The sequence below is a fragment of the Pristiophorus japonicus genome, chromosome 7, assembly GCF_044704955.1.
Source record: "Pristiophorus japonicus isolate sPriJap1 chromosome 7, sPriJap1.hap1, whole genome shotgun sequence".
Classification (NCBI taxonomy): domain Eukaryota; kingdom Metazoa; phylum Chordata; class Chondrichthyes; family Pristiophoridae; genus Pristiophorus; species Pristiophorus japonicus.
In genome coordinates this window covers 78,165,352-78,187,358 of record NC_091983.1, presented here as the reverse complement: position 1 = coordinate 78,187,358, position 22,007 = coordinate 78,165,352, and the positions used below count along the sequence as shown (strand labels likewise).

At 43.4% G+C, this 22,007-nt stretch overlaps 1 protein-coding gene across 14 annotated transcripts in view; it reads left to right on the top strand.

Moving 5' to 3' along the window:
* Positions 1–21,659, top strand: part of tdrd15 (tudor domain containing 15) — an 84,394-nt gene extending 62,735 nt beyond the window's left edge. For 7 of the 14 annotated variants that reach the window (XM_070885068.1, XM_070885067.1, XM_070885065.1 and 4 more), the window contains 2 exons: positions 5,445–5,564; positions 8,079–8,149. In XM_070885068.1, the coding sequence (XP_070741169.1) occupies positions 5,445–5,527 (83 nt within the window). In that variant the 3' untranslated portion in view covers positions 5,528–5,564; positions 8,079–8,149. Of the gene's footprint in view, positions 1–5,444; positions 5,565–8,078; positions 8,630–9,429; positions 9,581–19,888; positions 19,943–20,526; positions 20,673–20,974 lie in introns of those variants that run through there. The other 7 variants (XR_011593845.1, XR_011593847.1, XR_011593846.1 and 4 more) reach the window with 7 other exon arrangements.
* Positions 21,660–22,007: the final 348 nt, after the last annotated feature.

Here is a 22,007-nt window from a genome sequence, read left to right as displayed (position 1 = left end):
GATCCCTCGGGTCTCCAGTCATATTCGCCGGCCATTTCTAAGATCGCTAAGGGGCTACCTTTCCTTAGTGGGATACTCTTGTATCTCCATTGCGTCTCCTGACCGATACTTGTTCGTCCGGACCGCGCCCCGGTTGACCACGTTAGAGCCTGCTCGTATCCCAAGTCGTCCTTATTCCTTGGTCTCCGTCCTCTCTGTGTCTCATAGAAATATAGAAAATAGGTGCAGGAGTAGGCCATTCGTCCCTTCGAGCCTGCACCACCATTCAATATGATTATGGCTGATCATGCATTTCAGTACCCCATTCCTGCTTTCTCTCCATACCCCTTGATCCCTTTAGCCGTGAGGGCCACATCTAACTCCCTTTTGAATATATCTAACAAACTGGCCTCAACAACGTTCTGTGATAGAGAATTGCACATGCTCACGAGTGAAGAAGTTTCTCCTCATCTCGGTCCTAAATGGCTTACCCCTTATCCTTTGACTGTGACCCCTGGTTCTGGACTTCCCCAACATCGGGAACATTCTTCCTGCATCTAACTTGTCCAATCCCGTTAGAATTTTATATGCTTCTATGAGATCCCCTCTCATTCTTCTAAATTCCATTGAATACAAGCCTAGTCGATCCAGTCTTTCTTCATAAGCCAGTCTCTGTCATCCCAGGAATCAGTCTGGTGAAACTTCACTGCACTCCCTCAATAGCGAGGATGTCCTTCCTCAGATTAGGAGACCAAAACTGTACACAATATTCAAGGTGTGGCCTTACCAAGGCCCTGTACAACTCCCTGCTCCTATATTCGAATCCTCTTGTTATGAAAGCCAACATGACATTTGCTGCCTTTACCACCTGCTGCACCTGTATGCCAACCTTCAATGACTGATGTACCATGACACCCAGGTCTCGTTACACCTCCCCCTTTACCAATCTGTCACCATTCAGATAATAAACAGCCCTCCATATTATACCGCATCTGCCATGTATTTGCCCACTCACCTAACCTGTCCAAGTCATCCTGCAGCCTGTTAGCATCCTCCTCACAGCTCACACTGCCACCCAGCTTAGTGTCATCTGCAAACTTGGAGATATTACATTCAATTCCTTCGTCTAAATCATTCATGTATATTGTAAATAGCTGGGGTCCCAGCACTGAACCTTGCGGTACCCTACTAGTCACTGCCTGCCATTCTGAAAAGGACCCGTTTATTCCTACTCTCTGCTTCCTGTCTGCCAACCAGTTCTCTATCCACGTCAGTACATTAACCCCAATACTATGTACTTTAATTTTCACAATAATCTCTTTTGTGGGATCTTGTCAAAAACCTTTTGAATGTCTGAATACACCACATCCACTGGCTCCCCCTTGTCCACTCTACTAGTTACATCCTCAAAAATTTCTAGAAGATTTGTCGAGCATGATTTCCCTTTCATAAATCCATGCTGACTTGGACCGATCCTGTCGCTGCTTTCTAAATGCGCTGCTATTACATTTTTAATAATTGATTCCAACATTTTCCCCACCACCGATGTCAGGTTGACCGGTCTATAATTCCCTCTTTTCTCTCCCTCCCTTTTTTAAAAAGTGGGGTTACATTAGCTACCTTCCAGCCCATAGGAACTGATCCAGAGTCTATAGAATGTTGGAAAATGACCCCCAATGCATCCACTATTTCTAGGGCCACTTCCTTAAGTATTCTGGATTGCAGACTATCAAGCACTGGGGATTTATCAGCCTTCAATCCCATCAATTTCCCTGATACAATTTGCTGACTAATAAGGATTTCCTTTAGTTCCTCCTCCTTGCTAGACCCTCGTTCCTCTAGTATATCTGGAAGGTTATTGGTGTCTTCCTTAGTGAAGACAGAACCAAAGTATTTGTTCAATTGGTCTACCATTCTTTGTTCCCTATTATGACTTCACCTGATTCGGACTGTAAGGGACCTACATTTGTCTTCACTAATCTTTTTCTCTTCATGTATCTGTAGAAGCTTTAGCAGTCAGTTTTTATGTTCCCTACAAGCTTACTCTCATATTCTGGTTTCCGCCTCTGAATTAAACCCTTTGCCCTCGTTCTGCTGAATTCTAAATTTCTCCCAGTCCTTGGATTTGCTGCTTTTTTTTGGCCAATTTATAAGCCTCTTCCTTGGATTTAACACTATCCCTAATTTCCCTTGTAAGCCATGGTTGAGTCACCTTCCCCGTTTTATTTTTACGCCAGACAGGGATGTACAATTGTTGAAGTTCATCCATGTGATCTTTACACGTCTGCCATTGTCTATCCACCGTCAGCCCTTTAAGTATCCTTTGCCAGTCTATCCTAGCTAATTCACGTCTCATACCGTCGAAGCTATCTTTCTTTTAAGTTCAGGACTCTAGTCTCTGTATTAACTGTGTCACTCTCCATCTTAATGAAGAATTCTATCATATTATGGTCACTCTTCCCCAAGGGGATTTATTTGTTCTTTCTACAGATTTCCTCCTTTCCCGTAAACAGTGCAACAGCTCTGACTTGTAGGTGCTATTTTTAAAAAAAAGTGCTCACCCCAACAGCTACGACATAGTTTCGGGCCAGCGAGTCTGTATCCTGCAAACTACGCCAATTGATGGGGAGAATCGCACTCCTCCTCTCAACAAGCTCGGATTCAACAGATGGATACCTTGGATAAGTTTCAATGACTTCAATTCCAACACGTGAAGGGGGAGCAGCTCACTTCTGAGCCACCTGAGAGAAGATCTCCAACGAGCTGTTCAAATTACACCTTAATTATTCAGGTTTCAGCACATGAGTGTCCTCGTGGACAGACCTTAACAGTGACGTGATTGGTTGTACCAACACATGGTCAAATACCCCTTGTTCCTTCTTCTAGGTGTCACTCGCCTTATATTGTTATATGTTTATTATTAGTTCCTCTTTTGGGGAGAAAAAAAACAAACTTTTAAAAAAAAACCTAATAACTCACTTACACTGGAGCAAATTAAATGGACAGAATTGCGATTTTTAAGATGCTCCAAAAAAACTAGTTGCTCCAAAAAAAATGGAGCAGCTCCTGGGCAAACTTGAGCCCATTAAGTGGTAGGCCACTTAATAGTGTAAATGAACAAAGGGATCTTGGAGTGCTTGTTCACAGATCCCTGAAAGTAGCAGGCCAGGTGGATAAGATGGTTTAGAAGGCATACGGAATGCTTGCCTTTATTGGCCGAGGCATAGAATACAAGAGCAGGGAGGTTATGCTTAAATTGTAAAATACTCTGGTTCGGTCAGAGCTGGAGTACTGCATGCAATTCTGGTCACTATTATAGGAAGGAAGTGATTGCACTAGAGAGGTTACAGAGGAGATTTACCAGAATGCTGACTGGAAGGGAGAGAGAAAACAGGGAATTATAGATCGGTCAGCCTGACATCGGTAGTGGGTAAAATTATGGAATCAATTATTAAGGATGTCATAGCAGTGCATTTGGAAAGAGGTGATATGATAGGTCCAAGTCAGCATGGATTTGTGAAAGGGAAATCATGCTTGACAAATCTTCTGGAATTTTTTGAGGATGTTTCCAGTAGAGTGGACAAGGGAGAACCAGTTGATGTGGTACATTTGGACTTTCAGAAGGCTTTCGACAAGGTCCCACACAAGAGATTAATGTGCAAAGTTAAAGCACATGGGATTGGGGGTAGTGTGCTGACATGGATTGAGAACTGGTTGTCAGACAGGAAGCAAAGAGTAGGAGTAAATGGGGACTTTTCAGAATGGCAGGCAGTAACTAGTGGGATACCACAAGGTTCTGTGCTGGGGCCCCAGCTGTTTACACTGTACATTAATGATTTAGACGAGGGGATTAAATGTAGTATCTCCAAATTTGCGGATGACACTAAGTTGGGTGGCAGTGTGAGCTGCGAGGAGGATGCTATGAGGCTGCAGAGCGACTTGGTTAGGTGAGTGGGCAAATGCATGGCAGATGAAGTATAATGTGGATAAATGTGAGGTTATCCACTTTGGTGGTAAAAACAGAAAGACAGACTATTATCTGAATGGTGACAGATTAGGAAAAGGGGAGGTGCAAAGAGACCTGGGTGCCATGGTACATCAGTCATTGAAGGTTGGCATGCAGGTACAGCAGGCGGTTAAGAAAGCAAATGGCATGTTGGCCTTCATAGCGAGGGGATTTGAGTACAAGGGCAGGGAGGTGTTGCTACAATTGTACAGGGCCTTGGTGAGGCCACACCTGGAGTATTGTGTAGAGTTTTGGTCTCCTAACCTGAGGAAGGACATTCTTGCTATTGAGGGAGTGCAGCGAAGGTTCACCAGACTGATTCCCGGGATGGCGGGACTGACCTATCAAGAAAGACTGGATCAACTGGGTTTGTATTCACTGGAGTTCAGAAGAATGAGAGGGGACCTCATAGAAACGTTTAAAATTCTGACGGGGTTCGACAGGTTAGATGCAGGAAGAATGTTCCCAATGTTGGGGAAGTCCAGACCCAGGGGACACAGTCTAAGGATAAGGGGGAAGCCATTTAGGACCGAGATGAGGAGGAATTTCTTCACCCAGAGAGTGGTGAACCTGTGGAATTCTCTACCACAGAAAGTTATTGAGGCCAATTCACTAAATATATTCAAAAAGGAGTTAGATGAAGTCCTTACTACTAGGGGAATCAAGGGGTATGGTGAGAAAGCAGGAATGGGGTACTGAAGTTGCATGTTCAGCCATGAACTCATTGAATGGTGGTGCAGGCTAGAAGTGCCGAATGGCCTACTCCTGCACCTATTTTCTATGTTTCTATGTTTCTAATGGAGAATCTTAGCTATGAGGACAGATTAGAACAGAGGAGGCTGAGAGGAGAACTCATTTAGGTGTACTAAATTTTGAGGAGCCTGGATATAGTGGATAGCAAGTGCCTATTTCCATTGGTGGAGGGATCTATTACGAGGGGGCATAGTTTTAAGGTAGTTGGTGGAAGGTTCAGAGGGGATTTGAGGGGGAGGCTTCTTCATGCAGTGGGTTTTGGGGGTCTGGAACTCATTGCTTGGAACGGTGCTGATGCAGAAACCCTCACTACATTTAAAGGATGGTTGGATGGGCACTTAAATTGTCGTAACCTGCATGGTTACGGACCTACAGCTGGTAATTGGGATTTAGACTGGATAACCTCTTGTTGGCTGGCGCAGATATGATGGTGAAAATATGATGGTAAGTACAGCAGAGAATTGAATACGGCCAGGGTGATCTCCTGGACTAATTTTGATCGCCTGGATGGGTTAGAGAGGAATTTTCCCAGATTTTTATCCCCCCAATTGGCCTGGGTTTTTTATCTGTTTTTTGCCTCTCGTAGGAGTGTGGCATGTTGGTGTAAGGGGTGTTGCAGTTGTGTGGGGCGGACTGTTTGGGCTGGATGCTCTTTACCTTTCCGCCATTGTTCATTGTTCATCATCGGTTTATGTGTAACCTTCAGGGCTGCTGATCGAGGGTCGTGCCGCTCTTTGTCGGCCGATGCGGACACGATGGGCTGAAATGGCCTCCTTCTGCGCGCTGTAGATTTCTATATTTCTATTCTACCCTACGTAAACGAGAGGTAATCCAAAACTCGGCTGCCCGTGTCCTAACTCGCACCAAGTTCCGCTCACCTATCACCTCTGTGCTCGCTGACCTACGTTGGCTTCTGGTTAAGCAATGCCTCGATTTCAAAATTCTCATCCTTATATTCAAATCCCTCCATGACCTCGCCCCTCCCAATCTCTGTAATCTCCTCCAGCCCCACAATTCCCCGAGATGTCTGCACTCCTCTAATTCTGCCCTCTTGAGTATCCCTGATTATAATCACTCAACCATTGGTGGACGTGCCTTCTGTTAACTAATTCCTGAGCTCTGGAACTCCCTGCCTAAACCTCGCCACCTCTCTACCTCTCTTTCCTCCTTCATGACGCTCCTTAAAACCTACCTCTTTGACCAAGCTTTTGGTCACCTGTGCTAATTTTCTACTTATGCGGTTCGGTGTCAATTTTTAAAATCTCAATACTCCTGTGAACCACCTTGGGATATTTCACTACGTTAAAGGCGTTATATAAATACTTGTTGTTTGTGACTTGGAAGGCTGTTTCCAGTGGGGTTCCGCAGGGCTCAGTACTAGGTCCCTTGCTTTTTGTGGTATATATCAATGATTTACACATGAATGTATGATTAAGAAGTTTGCAGATGATACAAAAGTTAACAGTGTGGTTGATGATGAAGAAAGCTGTAGACTGCAGGAAGATATCAATGGACTGGTCAGGTGGGCAGAACAGTGCCAAATGGAATTCAATCTGGAGAAATGTGAGGTAATGCGCTTGGGGTGGGCTCACAAGGCAAGGGAATGCACAATAAATGGCTTGGTGTGCATGTCCACAGATCCTTGAAGGTAGCAGGACAGGTAGATAAGGTGGTTAAGAAGGCATTCGGAATACTTGTCATTGTTAGCCGAAGCATAGAAAATAAGAGCAGGGGTGTCATGCTGGAACTGTATAAAACACGGGTTCGGCCACAGCTAGAGTTCAGCATGCAGTTCTGGTCACCACATTACAGGAAAGATATGATTACACAAGAGAGGGTACAGAGGAGATTTATAAGGATGTCACCAGAACTGGGAAATTTTAGTTATGAGGAAAGATTGGATATCTGGGGTTATTTTCTTTAGAACAGTGGAGGCTGAGGGGAGACCTAATTCAGGTGTATAAAATTGAGGGGTCTAGATAGAGTGGAGAGGGAATACCTATTTCCCTTAGCAAAGGGATCAATAACCATGGGGCATAGACTTAAAGTAATTGGTAGAAGGTTTAGAGGGGATTTGAGAAGAATGTTTTCACCCAGTGGGTGGTAGGGGTCTGGAACTCACTGCCTGAAAGGATGGTAGAGGCAGAAACCCTCGTAACATTTAAAAAGTACTTGGATATACACTTGAATTGCCGTAACCTACAAGGCTACGGACCATTAGGTGGGGTAGCTTTTTGTCAGCCAGCAGAGACACGATGTGCCTAATGGCCGCCTCCTGTGCTATAAATTTCTGAAATTCGATGATTCTTTCTCTTTTCCCCCTCCTTTCTATCCCCTGAGCCCTCTCCCCAATCTTCTCAGCTGTTCAGACCTCCAACCCCAGTACTCCTTCACCTGGTTCCATCCCCCCCACCACCCCAGCTCACTGGAACCTGTTTTCAGAGTACCGGACTGCTAACCCCTTTTCTGTGATTTCCAGCTTTTAGGATGACGTTCAAAATGTTGGCCATGCCATGGCGTTGGGGAACCCCCACCTGACCTGGTTTACTGTTGTCCCATCCCAGGACCCTCCCTCCTATTAATGACAGGTTACAGTACTGCCCCCACATTCCTTGACTCACGCCCTCTGTCTCCTTCGTCAACAATCCACCTCACATTACTCTGAGACCCTGACCCTTTCCATCAGTTTCCCAGACCACAAGATTATTCTCCGAGCACTTCCAGAAACCCTTCTCAACAATGCTGGAGCCCAAGCACCATGCCCAGATCTAAGAATCACTCATTAAATCATAAAATGACCCCATTAAAGGTAATTTTAGTTATGTTATGAAATATGTGTAAGTTTTAAACACCTTATTTTAAGCATTTGAATTTTCAGGAAAGAAATGTCAGACAAAATTATTCCAAATTTGTTTTGAGTAACTTATTTGGTTCACTTTGCTAATCTTTTGCTCAAAACAAATATTTTATTGTGTGACACAAATTTAAAATGTATTTATTGGGATTGAATTAACTGCAAAAAGTATGGACAAGTTTAGAAATTGTGACCGTCATATCTATATACAATGTTTTTAATGTAATTAAATCAGCAATAATATTCGAGTAAGTTCAAGGACATGGAAAGTAGAGAAATGTGGTGATCTTGTCCATGCAATCAATACCTGACCTGAAGATGCTATCTGCAAATACTGGATACTAAAAGTGGAAACATTTTGCTTTAATTAATTATCAACCTCCAATAAAGATGTATTGTTTTAACTATTACAAACCAATAATTGAACATAAATGTAATTTGTAGAAATATATATTTATATGCTACAACAGTGCTTTTTATTTTTAGATATGAACATAACTTTCTAAAGATGTCTTCCTACACAACAAAACTTTCATCAAGACTGGTCTTTGTTGTGCTATTATTTACTTCACTGATGTACCCTACATAGAATCATGATCAGAATTGGTTAAAAATACTTGAAGACTTCAATTAAAAGTGAAGAAATAAGTAGACTATCATGACAATCATTTCCAAGAAGTATACCTTTGAAGGATGTCACAAATGCAAAAGTTGTAATTAAACTAGCACAGTTTTAATTATAAGGAAACAAAAATAAGTTTAATCAGTCCATACAGACTGGTTAGTGAAGACTAAGAATCTGTCAATAAGTATGACTGGAATATGAAACTGGTATTTTCTGTTGAAATTGCCTTAGTTGCAGACTGATTTTGTTAATGTTTGCTATTTTGACATTTATTTACTTAATCTAAAAAAAGACAGTAAAGAAAACCCTCTTTCATTTTTTGAAGAATATCAGTGTCCAAATGCAAAAAAAATTGTATTTTTAAAAATACATGATTACCATTCAAATTTATTTCAAAATGTATCCATTATATCTGGCAAAATCTTGTGTTACTTGTACAATGTTTGAAACAAAGACTTATACAATCCTGATGTTTTGTGTTTTTTTTAGTTTAGCCTGTTGAAATAAAAGTTGTGTTGTGCTGTAAACGCAGTGTTTTTATGTTGGTTGAGAAATAAAAGGCAGAGGATACCTGTTGGAAACTGGTGGTGAAGCACAGATTGGAGCTAACCACCAGCTTTGCAAGGATAACTGAACTGAAGCCACATTGAATAGTTTATTTTGTGGAAATTAGACTAACCAGAAATGTGATTTTTGTTTCTTTCTCCCCATTTGTATTTGAAAACATGGCCAAGGCAGCCTGAAAATAAAGCGCCTGCTAATTTTGCTTACTTATTATTGCTTTTATCTGCGTTTTGATTTTTGAGCGAACATGAAGCCTTTACACCATCTGAAACAGGCGGGAACATCATGAATGCTTGCAAATAGAGGTCAATTGACTTATTTAGACTCCTCCATTTTCTGCCTTGGAAAGAGTTGTAGTGCTGCTGTACGTTTTTTCTGGCATCTTAATATTAGCCTTCAAGTTCTTTCCAACAAATTTGGGTGATTACTACTAATTCCTGCTCCCATCCCATCAACCATGGGCAATAGAAATCAGGAAGCAGCCATTTGGAATTATATTTTAAGGGGATTTTGACTGCTCTCAGGCAAAAATTTAATGCATTTGAAGTGCTTGTAGTTGCTGCTATAGATTTTTCTGAACTTGTATTGCATGTAGTTCGCAGTGTTGCTTCTTTGCCACAGATAAAATGCACTTTCTCTTTATCATAGAATCATGGAAATTTACAACACGAAAGGAGGCCATTTTGGCCCATCGTGTCCACGCTGGCCGACCAAAAGCTATCCAGCCTAATCGCACTTTCCAGCTCTTGGTCCATAGTCCTGTAAGTTACGGCACTTTAAGTGCGCATTCAAGTATTTTTTAAATGTGATGAGGCTGCACCACCTGATTTCCCACCTTTATCACTAGGCTGTACCTAAGAGGCTTCATAGGACTGAAATTGGCTATCGCCTCGGTTGAGGATGACAACCTCTCCGCGGCCGAACATTCTGTGCCCGGTGCATAAGTCCCGCCCCAGAAGCGAAATTCTGTTTACTGCCCCTCACAGGAAGTGGAGCTCAATGTCACGTGCTCCACTTGCTTTTTGGATGCTAACTGGGCACGTCCTTGGGGAAGAGTGACCATAATATGGTAGAATTCTTTATTAAGATGGAGAGTGACACAGTTAATTCAGAAACTAGGGTCCTGAACTTAAGGAAAGGTAACTTCGACGGTATGAGGTGTGAATTGGCTAGAATAGACTGGCAAAGGATACTTAAAGGGTTGACGGTGGATAAGCAATGACACACATTTAAAGATCACATGGATGAACTTCAGCAATTGTACATCCCTGTCTGGAGTAAAAAATAAAACGGGGAAGGTGGCTCAACTGTGGCTAACAAGGGAAATTAAGGATAGTGTTAAAACCAAGGAAGAGGCATATAAATTGGCTAGAAAAAGTAACAAACCCGAGGATTGGGAGAAATTTAGAATTCAACAGAGGCGAACTAAGGGTTTAATTAAGAGGGGGAAAATAGAGTACGAGAGGAAGCTTGCAGGGAACATAAAAACTGACTGCAAAAGCTTCTATAAATATGTGAAGAGAAAAAGATTAATGAAGACAAATGGAGGTCCCTTGCAGTTGGATTCAGGTGAATTTATAATGGGGAACAAAGAAATGGCAGACCAATTGAACAAATACTTCGGTTCTGTCTTCACGAAGGAAGACACAAATAACCTTCCGAATGTACTAGGGGACCGAGGGTCTAGTGAGAAGGAGGAACTGAAGGATATCCTTATTAGGCGGGAAATGGTGTTAGGGAAACTGATGGGATTGAAGGCTGATAAATCCCCGGGGCCTGATAGTCTGCATCCCAGAGTACTTAAGGAAGTGGCCCTAGAAATAGTGGATGCATTGGTGATTTTCCAACAGTCTATCGACTCTGGATCAATTCCTATGGACTGGAGGGTAGCTAATGTAACACCACTTTTTAAAAAAGGAGGGAGAGAGAAAACGGGTAATTATAGACCGGTTAGCCTGACATCAGTAGTGGGGAAAATGTTGGAATCAATCATTAAGGATGAAATAGCAGCGAATTTGGAAAGCAGTGACAGGATAGGTCCAAGTCGGCATGGATTTATGAAAGGGAAATCATGCTTGACGAATCTTCTGGAATTTTTTGAGGATGTAACTAGCAGAGTGGACAAAGGAGAACCGGTGGATGTGGTGTTTTTGGACTTTCAAAAGGCTTTTGACAAGGTCCCACACAAGAGATTGGTGTGCAAAATCAAAGCGCATGGTATTGGGGGTAATGTACTGACGTGGATCGAGAACTGGTTGGCAGACAGGAAGCAGAGTGTCAAGATAAACGGGTCCTTTTCAGAATGGCAGGCAGTGACTAGTGGAGTGCTGCAGGGCTCAGTGCTGGGACCCCAGCACTTTACAATATACATTAACGATTTGGATGAAGGAATTGAGTGTAATATCTCCAAGTTTGCAGATGACACTAAACTGGGTGGCGGTGTGAGCTGTGAGGGGGATGCTAAGAGGCTGCAGGGTGATTTGGACAGGTTAGGTGAGTGGGCAAATGCATGGCAGATGCAGTATAATGTGGATAAATGTGAGAACCATTTTTGGGGCAAAAACATGAAGGTAGAATATTATCTGAATGGCGGCAGATTAGGAAAAGGGGTGGTGCAACGAGACTTGGGTGTCATGGTTCATCAGTCATTGAAGGTTGGCATGCAGGTACAGCAGGTGGTGAAGAAGGCAAATGGTATGTTGGCCTTCATAGCTAGGGTATTTGAGTATAGGAGCAGCGAGGTCTTACTGCAGTTGTACAGGACCTTAGTGAGGCCTCACCTGGACTATTGTGTTCAGCTTTGGTCTCCTAATCTGAGGAAGGACGTTCTTTCTATTGAGGGAGTGCAGCGAAGGTTCACCGGACTAGTTCCAGGGATGGCTGGACTGTCATATGAGGAGAGACTGGATGAACTGGGCCTTTATTCACTGGAGTTTAGAACAATGAGAGGGGATCTCAGAAATGTATAAGATTCTGACGGGACTGGACAGATTAGATGCGGGAAGATTGTTCCCGATGTTGGGGAAGTCCAGAACCAGGGGACACAGTCTTAGGGTAAGGGGTAAGCCATTTAGGGCTGAGATGAGGAGAAACTTCTTCACTCAGAGAGTTGTTAACCTGTGGAATTCCCTGCCGCAGAGAGTTGTTGATGCCAGTTCGTTGGATAAATTCAAGAGGGAGTTAGATATGGCCCTTACGGCTAAGGGGATCAAGGGGTATGGAGAGAAAGCAGGAAAGGGGTACTGAGGGAATGATTAGCCATGATCTTATTGAATGGTGGTGCAGGCTCGAATGGCCTAATCCTGCACCTATTTTCTATGTTTCTATCGCGGAGTGCTACAGGGCCTCTCGGCGTATTGCAGACTTGTTTAAATGCCCCTCCCTTTCCGTTAAAGGGGAGGGATGCTGCGAGCTCTGAAGGCCCTTTGGCCTCCACTGGGCCACCAGGTCTAGGGGATGCCATGGCTGCAGCCTGGCACCGAAACGGACTGCCGGGTAGCATGACTGTGATCCGAATCCTGCCACAGCGTTACACAGCGGCCCAACCGATAAGTCAGGAAGTAAAAACAAATGGTGAACCTCCCCTTTAACTTTTGCCCCACGATGGATGTGCAGCCCGATTTGCAACCCCTGAAGCTGGCGCGGGCATCACATATGGCAGTCTCATGGGACGCTGGCCAATTTCCACCGTGGGGCAAAAAGGAGTCGCCATGCACTGCAGCCACTTCATCGCTGGTACAGTGGCCTGGAGCGCTACCAGCAGGGCGCGGTAATATTCGCGCCTCGGCTAACGCCCGCACAATTTTGCAGGAACCGGTAGCTTCCCCCCTCCCCCACCGGAGGTGCTAGCGGGAAGCGCACAACAGGGGAATTTTGGCCCCATCGTGTTCTATAACCCGACGAAACTTGATTTTTTTTTAAATTGGAAATTTATTCAAATAGAAAACATAATTGAAAGTAGGTATTTCTATATTTAAAATTTATATTGAATTTTGGTGACGAAGCATAATTCATAAGAATTAAGAGCAGAATACGATCCCTTGAGCTGCTCTGTCATTCAATAAGATCATTGTTGAATTTCTACATCAACTCCACTTTCCTTCCTTATCCCCATATTCCTTAGTGCCCAAAAATGTATATACTCAACGAATGAACATTCACAGCCTTCTGGCTCGAGAATTCCAAAGATTCACAAAACTCTGAGTGCAGAAATTTATCTAATATCGTCTGTTCTGACCAAGAGACCGGTTAATCCACTGCATCCTGATAAGCATACACTTAATGTCATATCTCCCTTATACAGTGTACATTGGCCGAGGCTTCTGTTCCTTGATTAGGCTGCATTCTGTGGGTAGAAGGCTTCTGCTTGTACTGGAAATAGCACACACATTTCAGCCATTATTCCAAACCTAGATTCATTTACATGTTGGAAGCAGACTCTCTGGGGCTGAAATTGCCGCTTTCTATCAGGCCTCTGGCCACCTGAATGCGGCAGCCACAGGTCGGTGCAGAATGGCCGTCGAGTCTATGAGGAGGGGCTGCCATTTTTTAAATTGCCCTTCCTCAGGTTTGGAACTGTGTACGGGACTGCTCCACCCGTTTTCCTGCTGCCAGTCGGTGCCACGGACAGCTTTTGCTGTTGGTACACTCTGTGGCTTGGCGGCGTGGCTGCCCTTAAAGGGGAGGTGGCGCTGCCGGCGATGCCATGATATTTTTTTTTTGTCGACCGACTGGCAGGTCAGGCCAACAATTATGGCTGCAGGTTCAGCCAGGCTGCCAACAGGCAACCTGGTGTTGGACTGCTTTTATGCTCTTTTTTGTTTCGTAGTTTTAAACATCAGATTACACACACTCCGTTGTAGCAATGGCAGGATCAGGTCTTTTTTTAAACCTTAATACTACACAAAAACTAGCATGAAAGTTACTGAGATATACATTTCACAAAACCCAGTCTATGCTCTCTTGAGAAACACACTCCAAATTTAGTGTCTCTGCTCAAATAGTCTTCTCTCAATCAGGTCGTTGAACTTTACATTCCGTACATGCTATCAATGGTACATCAAACGCACATACAAATAATTAACAAACAGACGATGTAGACTAAATGACCAGCTACCCATTGTCCTGAAATCAGGTCTTACTGCCGCAATCGACTCTTGTCATGAATTGCTGTAAGCACATAGGTGATCAGATTGACACATTTGAATGGCTCCACGTCGTCTCGCATCTTGTTTTTGTGAGACATCCTCTGCTTTGATCCAAACTTCAATACACTCCACGTTCATCAGAAAGCTGCTTCAACTTTTAACTGAAGGGGAGAGACATGCTGACGATTGAACGGGACATTGACATGCTGCAAGGGCACTTCTGCCCTGCAGCCGACCAGAACACCATCCTAAGCCAAAAAAAACAAAGATGTTAATTTCTCCGGTATCTCCGCCCCATGGACTGGGCCGGAGAAAAACTTTCAAAAAAAGTAGGTGCGACGCATTAGAGGCAGGGCTCAATTTTGCCCCCTCTGGCTTCTGCTGGGGAGTCACACCAGTGTCCTAACAGAAAGGATAACTAGGATTGTGAATAAGAATTTAAACTAGTAAGATGGGGAACGATCTGGTGAAAATAACAAGCTTTAAGATAGATGAAATAGGATATCAGACCAGGGTTATAGTCAGGGAATTGATAGTTATAGAACATAAGTATAAAATAATTGTTAAAAATAAAGTGGGAAGATTGAGTAATAAAATGAAATAAATTGCTTATACAGCAATGCATACAGCATCCACAACAAAATGGGGTAATTGGAGACATTGTCCTTAAATTCCGTTCGAGCTCTTCCCGCGGGCAAACGACAGAAAAAGACAAAAAAGATGCGCGCTTACCTATTGCTGCTGCGCCCATTGAAACATCCGCACCTGAGGCCTCCCGTGACTGTACATCGCAGCGCGTGCAAGTGGGGACGTGCGCAGGTCGGGAGCTGGAGACAGCAGCCAATCAGGTCAAGTATAGATTCTCATTCATAGTAATAGGTCCGGAACTCGTATTACTATGAATGAGAATTCCCCACCCCCCCCAAACACCCAAAACACAATAAAAAATAGAAAATAAACTACATATTTAACATTCATTTAAATTAAAGTTCTTATAAAAAAAATATTTTCCCGACTTTTTTTTAAAAAGTTTTTTTAATTAAGCCTTAAAATAAACTTACTGTAGTGGGGAGAGTTTATAAAAATAAAATGTGTTTTTATAACTTTATTTTTAAATGTTTCTGTGTATTTTTAAACACTTGCGCCTGTAAAAGTAGGCTATATGCCTGCTTTTTCAGACGCAAGATTTTAAAGGACATTTGCAGAGCAAGACATTCGTAAATATCGGAAATCTTGCCCTGCAAGTGTCCTCGCTCTCGATCTGCGGATGATCTGTCAAGCCAGAAACTTGACCGATCGGGAAAAGGCGATTTTCAGTGCATGCGCATTGCGCGCTGAAACCTGGCTTTTCTGATGTCTTCCCGGGTCCGTAGAAACTTCGTACGGACCCGGGACTTTGGAATTTCAGGGCCAATAATTCGTAGTGAGGAACCAGATGTAGTAGAGATAACTAAAACATGGCTACATAAAGAACAGGCCTTGCAGTTAAATATTGCAGATTATAACATTTAGAAAGGATAGGGAAGGAAGAAAGGTGGGGTAGCTGTATTAATTAATGGCAGTAGAAAAAAAGGAAATGATATTAACATTAAGATAGAAACAGAATCCATATGGATTGAGATGAAGTATAAGAAGGGATCGATCAAGATAATGGCTCGGATTTTCTGGGGCCTATGACCCCGTACGTGGTCGTAAGTGCACCGCCGTTCCGGGTTTCCGCATGCACAAAACCCCAGAACTTACAATCTGTCGGGTTTCAGCATGCGCAGGAAATGGACATTCGTTGGCACAGGGTTTGGCTATTTGCCCTATCATAGTCCAACGAATGCCCACAAAACTCTTATGCCTGGTAAAAGCAGGCACAAGACCTTGTTTTGCCAGCGTAAGGGTTTACATAAATATTAAAATACATTTTTTTTTAAACCATTTAAACATTCAAAATCCTTTACAATTAGTTTAGGTTATTTTTGGCCTCTTTAAAAATGTTCACATTTATTTTTCAAAAAATTAAAGTTTTGTTTTAAATATTTAATTAAATTGTCTTTTAATTACTTTTCAACATGTGGGCCTAGAAATCTCTGTCAAAAAGCTGAGCACCTACCTTATCCTGCTGCACCCACCACCGGTCCTGAGGCCCCCCTCTCCCTGCGCATCGGAGCGCGTGCACGTCGGGACGTCCGTATGCTGTAGCTGGAGTCACATGGCACTGGGCAGCCAATCCACGTACAGTATTTTCTCATTCATCATAATGAGAACTCCGTAAGTAGGAGTTCCCATTATTCTGATTGAGAAGCACCCCCCCAACCCCAAACACCCAAACACAAATAAAAAATAGAAAAAAATACACCGCATATTTAAAATTAATTTAAATACATTCAAATTAATAAATGTCTTATTAAAAAATATAGATTTTTTCCGTTTTAAATTTTTTTTTATGGTATTTTAATTGTGGTTTAAAATAAACTTACCTTAGTGGGCAGAGTTTTTAAACATTAAAACATGATTTTTTAAATTTTATTTTACTATGTTTTTGTATGTTTTAAAACTCTTATGCCTGTAAAAGTAATCTATGTACCAGCTTTTACCAGGCGCAAGAGTTTTCAGGACATCCACTGGGCAAGATATGGGTAAATACCGTAATCTTGCCCATGCGAATGTCCTGGCTGAGGGGATACGGACAGATCGGAAAAGCCGGTTTTCAGCGCATGCGCATTGTGCGCTGAAAATTGGCTTTTGTGATGCCTTCCCGGGTCCGTACAGACCCAGGGAGGCCGGGTTTTCCAGGTCGTGATGATTATTTTAAATGTTGGTTGTGTGAAAATGTAGGTTTGTTATGGCATTCCTATTATGCTTAGGGGGATTTCATACGTAAATCCCAGGGATGCTTGAGAACCTCATGTGCCCCTGGGATACATGGGCCTTTACGCAGGCGTATGCCGGGAGGCCCAGGACCGCAAGTTTCCGAAGATACGGAAGCACCAGGTAGGTGCGTACTTTTCTTGTGGATCGGAGGCATTCACCAAAGCCTTCGACTGCAATTTTAGGTCCAATATATGTATTCTACAGTCCACCTAATAGTGGAAGGAAAGTGGAGGAAGAAATATGTAAGCAAATTTTTGAAATGACTAAAATACATAGAATAATAATCGTGGGAGATTTCAACTAGCAAGAAGAGGTAGGGAAAAGGGAATGGAGTTTTTGCAATATGTATAGGACTTCTTTCTTACCCGTATGTAAAAAGTCCAACAAGAGAGGAATCACTGTTTGGTTCATTTCAAATTACTAATCTGAATAGAGATGAGAAGTAAACTTCGGGGAACATCTCGGCAATGGCAATCACAACATAAGGTTTAGGATAATGATTGAAAAAGACATGAGTAAAACAAAGAGCAATGTAATAGATTGGAAAAAAACTAATTTTGAGGGAATGAGAATAGACTTAGGGAAGATAAACTGGAATAAAAAATATTGACAACCTGCTGTTCTATCCCTTTGTTTATCAGTAGAATTCAGGTGAAATATATTCCACTAAAAAGAAAATAGTCACTAATGAAACACCATGGATGAATAAAGAGATAAAGGGAACATTGAAACTGAAGGAAAAGGCATACACTAAACACATGTGGGCCCAAAATTGGTCGATGCATAAGGTCCACCCATTTCTCGGCGGTATTCCAGCGTCGCGTCATTTCAAACCGCCGGCATACCGCTGAGACCGAAGAGGACAAAATTGGTCAACATTTTTTCGTCATTATGTCGGCAGTATGCCAGAGGGTCTGCAGCGGGCGGTATGTAATCTAGTAGTCGATCCAGATCGACTTTCTCTTCGATGGACGGTGCTGCACTGAACTGCGCATGTGCAATTTTCTTTTACAGAAGCGTTTTACCCGCAATTTCAGGGGTCAGGGGTCACCCGCGCTTGTGCAGTGACTTGAAGAGGAGGGAGAGAGTGGAGAAGGAGCAGCAAGCTAGTCGATGGGCAGTTACTTTAAAAACACATTGCAGAGTTAAAATATATTCCTAACAACTAATAATTCTACAGTTTAAAGAATAAGAAGACATATTTTACAAAGCAAAAATCATAATAGAAATATTATGGAAATGTTAAAAAAAAATTCAAAGCGCAGGAACATCGAAAAGGACGGGAGGTTGAGGGCACCCGACGACTCAGAATTACCTGCCCTTTGTAGGGTGTTTGTTTTTCACTCTACTCTGATTCTTAGACCTCGGAACTTATAGTGGGAAAGGACAACACATGGCACAAAATTTAGGCTTAACCCAGTGTCCGTTTTATTATGCACAAAAAACAACTTAAACTACAGGACTAGACTTCTGAGAGAAATTGACTGAAAACATACAATCACCCTTCCTGGCTGTAGCTACTGTAGGTTCATGGTCATTGGTTCCGTGACCGGTTGGTGATTCTTCTGGCCGTTCTCTGCAGTGCTGTTCCTTTCGTGTACGTTCCGTACTACATGTCCTTCCGTCTGTTCGTCTGTTCGTTCTTTCGACCTGTGTCCATCTGTACATAAGAATTAGGAACAGGAGTAAGCCATCTAGCCCCTCGAGCCTGCTCCGCCATTCAACAAGATCATGGCTGATCTGGCCGTGGACTCAGCTTCACTTGCCCGCCCGCTCCCCATAACCCTTAATTCACTTATTCGTTAAAAATCTATCTATCTGTGACTTGAATACATTCAATGAGCTAGCCTCAACTGCTTCCTTGGGCAGAGAATGCCACAGATTCACAACCCTCTGGGAGAAGAAATTCCTTCTCAACTCGGTTTTAAATTGGCTCCCCCATATTTTGAGGCTGTGCCCCCTAGTTCTAGTCTCCCCGACCAGTGGAAACAACCTCTCTGTCTCTATCTTGTCTATCCTTTTCATTATTTTAAATGTTTGTATAAGATCACCCCTCATCCTTCTGAACTCCAACGAGTAAAGACCCAGTCTACTCTATCATCATAAGGTAACCCCCTCATCTCCGGAATCAACCTAGTGAATCGTCTCTGTACCCCCTCCAAGCCAGTATATCCTTCCTTAAGTAAGGCAACCAAAACTGCACGCAGTACTCCAGGTGCGGCCTCACCAATACCCTATACAGTTGCAGAAGGACCTCCCTGCTTTTGTACTCTATCCCTCTCGCAATGAAGGCCAACATTCCATTCGCCTTCCTGATTACCTGCTGCACCTGCAAACTAACTTTTTGGGATTCATGCACAAGGACCCCCAGGCTCCTCTGCACCACAGCATGTTGTAATTTCTCCCCATTCAAATAGTATTCCCTTTTTTTGTTTTTTTTCCCAAGGTGGATGACCTCACATTTTCCGACATTGTATTCCATCTGCCAAACCTTAGCCCATTCGCTTAACCTATATAAATCTCTTTGCAGCCTCTCTGTGTCCTCCACACAACCCGCTTTCCCACTAATCTTTGTGTCCTTCTACTTCTGTGTGCTTCTTCCACCTGTTCCTGTCCTTCTGTCTTCTGCTGAGCTGCTTGTAGCTCGCATATTTATATCCAGGTTTTGACTGATCTCCCACTACTGCGGTTTCTGATAAAGTGTTTGCATCGATGCATTGTTTTGTGGTCCCCTTGGTTGATTGACTGCAATAATGGACTCGTCTGTTTTCCCATTTGCACACTGAGTCTGCAAGGCTCAAGTTGATTTCTCATCTTAACATCTCGTCCCAAAACAATGTGCACCTGGTGTGGTTCCTTTGTTGTCTGGTCTTTTAACAGACTTGGTGTCTCCAGTGGGTTTGTTTTTCCCCACCCTGGTGCCTCAAGTTCAGGGCCTCATGCAACAACTCCATTGTTGTTATGCATGAAGTCAGTTTTGATTCCTGACCACAGAACGTCCCTAATTGTCCAGCTTAATTCCAAAAGCTTGTATTAAATTCCAAAAGCTTGTATTAATCAATTTTTAGTTCATGGTCTCCTTCTGTGCTTTTCTGAAGATTAGTAACCTTACACCTTCTCGAGCATATAACAGAGAGGCACTCCGAGCTAACGAAGGGTGGTCGTGGAAAGCCCCCCCCCCCCAAAGGAATATAGCAGGATATGGGACGAGATTGGAGAGGCTGTTTCCTCCAAAGGTACCATGGTACGCACCGGGGAAAGGTGCCGTAAGAGATGGAACGACCTGGTGAGGGTCGCAAGAGTAAGTAATGATTTTATTTATGCAGCCCCCATGTGCCATGTACAATGCAAATGTAGGTTCCGTGTGTTGTGTTCAGAATAACTCCACAAGACTGTTATAAGCTCAAACCATTGTGACCTTGGTCTCTTTAATGTAACTCCAAAGTGAGGAAGCAGCATGGTGGATTGCCTTTTACATCTGCTTGCCCAGAGTGCACAGGTGACCCTTAGGTCTCCTACAGGTGTACCCCCTGGTGGCAAGTCTTACACATTGATGAGGTTTGCATACATAACACCATGTCATACAGATGATGTTATTTATCTTAAGGTTATGGCGATGTATTCATACTTTCAGGCAATGACAGGAGGATCAACACTGTGTATGTGTGTGTGACTGTGTGTCTGCGATGTTAAATCGATTGAAGATTTTTACTTTGATTTACTTTACTTTCTGCAGAAGAAGACATCTGCAATAGCAGCTGATCAGCGTCGCACGGGAGGGAGGACCCACAACCCAGGAGCATCTGACTGATATTGAGATCTGTGTCCTGTCCCTGGTTGGAGATAGCAACTGCATTGGAGCTGACCCACTCACACAAGATGGTAAGTTGAATAAAATATAGTCTATGTTGCGGTACTCTCATGTCATGTAATATAACTGCAACTGTAATGTTGGCCTAATGTAGTGTAAGTTTATTGCACTGTAATGTTGGCCTCATGTGATGTACTGCAATGTTGGGGGCATGTGACGCAATGCATATATGTATTGTCTGTGATATGTAGTGCAGTACTGCAGCATTGGTGGACATTTAAATAAGACTGCGATAAGTCACTGTACTTACTCATGTAACCCTGACCACCTCCCCTGGTGCCAAGATTTTTAAAATGTTGTTTTGTACTTCCAGACTCAAATGATTCAGACCACACCGACACAGATGACAGACCCACTGCCTCTACCTCTGGCGTCACCCAGCCCTCTCCCGACTTCACCACCTACAGAGATGAGAAAGAGGAAGAGGAAGAGTTGCTGATCCAGCAGGCAGTGAAGGTGGAGATGGGGGTGGAGACGGAGGAGGATACACCAGCTCCATGTGGGCCAGCTAGAATATCCTCCACCATGGAGTCTGTATTCAGGGGATTCCCCCATGGGTGCTCTGATTCTGCAAGACCAAGCCGTGCGCAGCAAGGCACCCCCAGCGTTGCAGCGCCTTTGCCGCAGCGACAGAGGTTGGTGTTGCAAAGGTTGATTGCTGTAGGTGTGTACCAGGACATGGTGCATCTGTCACAGGCCAGCGTCGACAGCTGCTCAAGGCCATGACTACGATAGCCGCAAACATCGCGGCTCTATCAGAGGACATGTCGTGTATGATTACGCAATGGAGCGAACCGCCGCCGCCGTTGAACCCCCCCTCCCGTGCCATAGTAGTCAGGTCGACAACACCTGAGGGTAGGGAGCTGACATCATCTTCCAGCCCTGAAGCCGCACCTTCCACATCGTGAGCTTCTCCTGAAACCCCATTTATTGCGCCTGCAATGTCTGACCCCCAGTGACAGCAACAGCACTCTGAGTGCGGTGCTACACACCGGCTTGGTATCAACACGGAGAGGTCCAGGCTCAGGGGCACTGGGAAAGGGAAGGGCGGGAGTAAGAAAGTGGGGGCATAGTCCCAAGGGTGGTGCAGCACGCGGTTGAGGACGGGGGGTGAGGTCATGGCCGAGGCCAGTAAAGGGTCTTTTTGTTGTACTTGTTCGTTGAATAATTTAAGTTTGATTTGTAAAAGCTTATTAAAGTTGTAAAAGTTTTCAAAGTCGTTAGTAAAATTGTTAAAGTTTTGTTAAAGTTGTTATTAAAGTTGTTAGAGTTTTATAGTTATAAATTTTACAAAGTTTTAAAATTGTATATCTTGGGGATTTTTACATAAATGTTTGAATTTAATT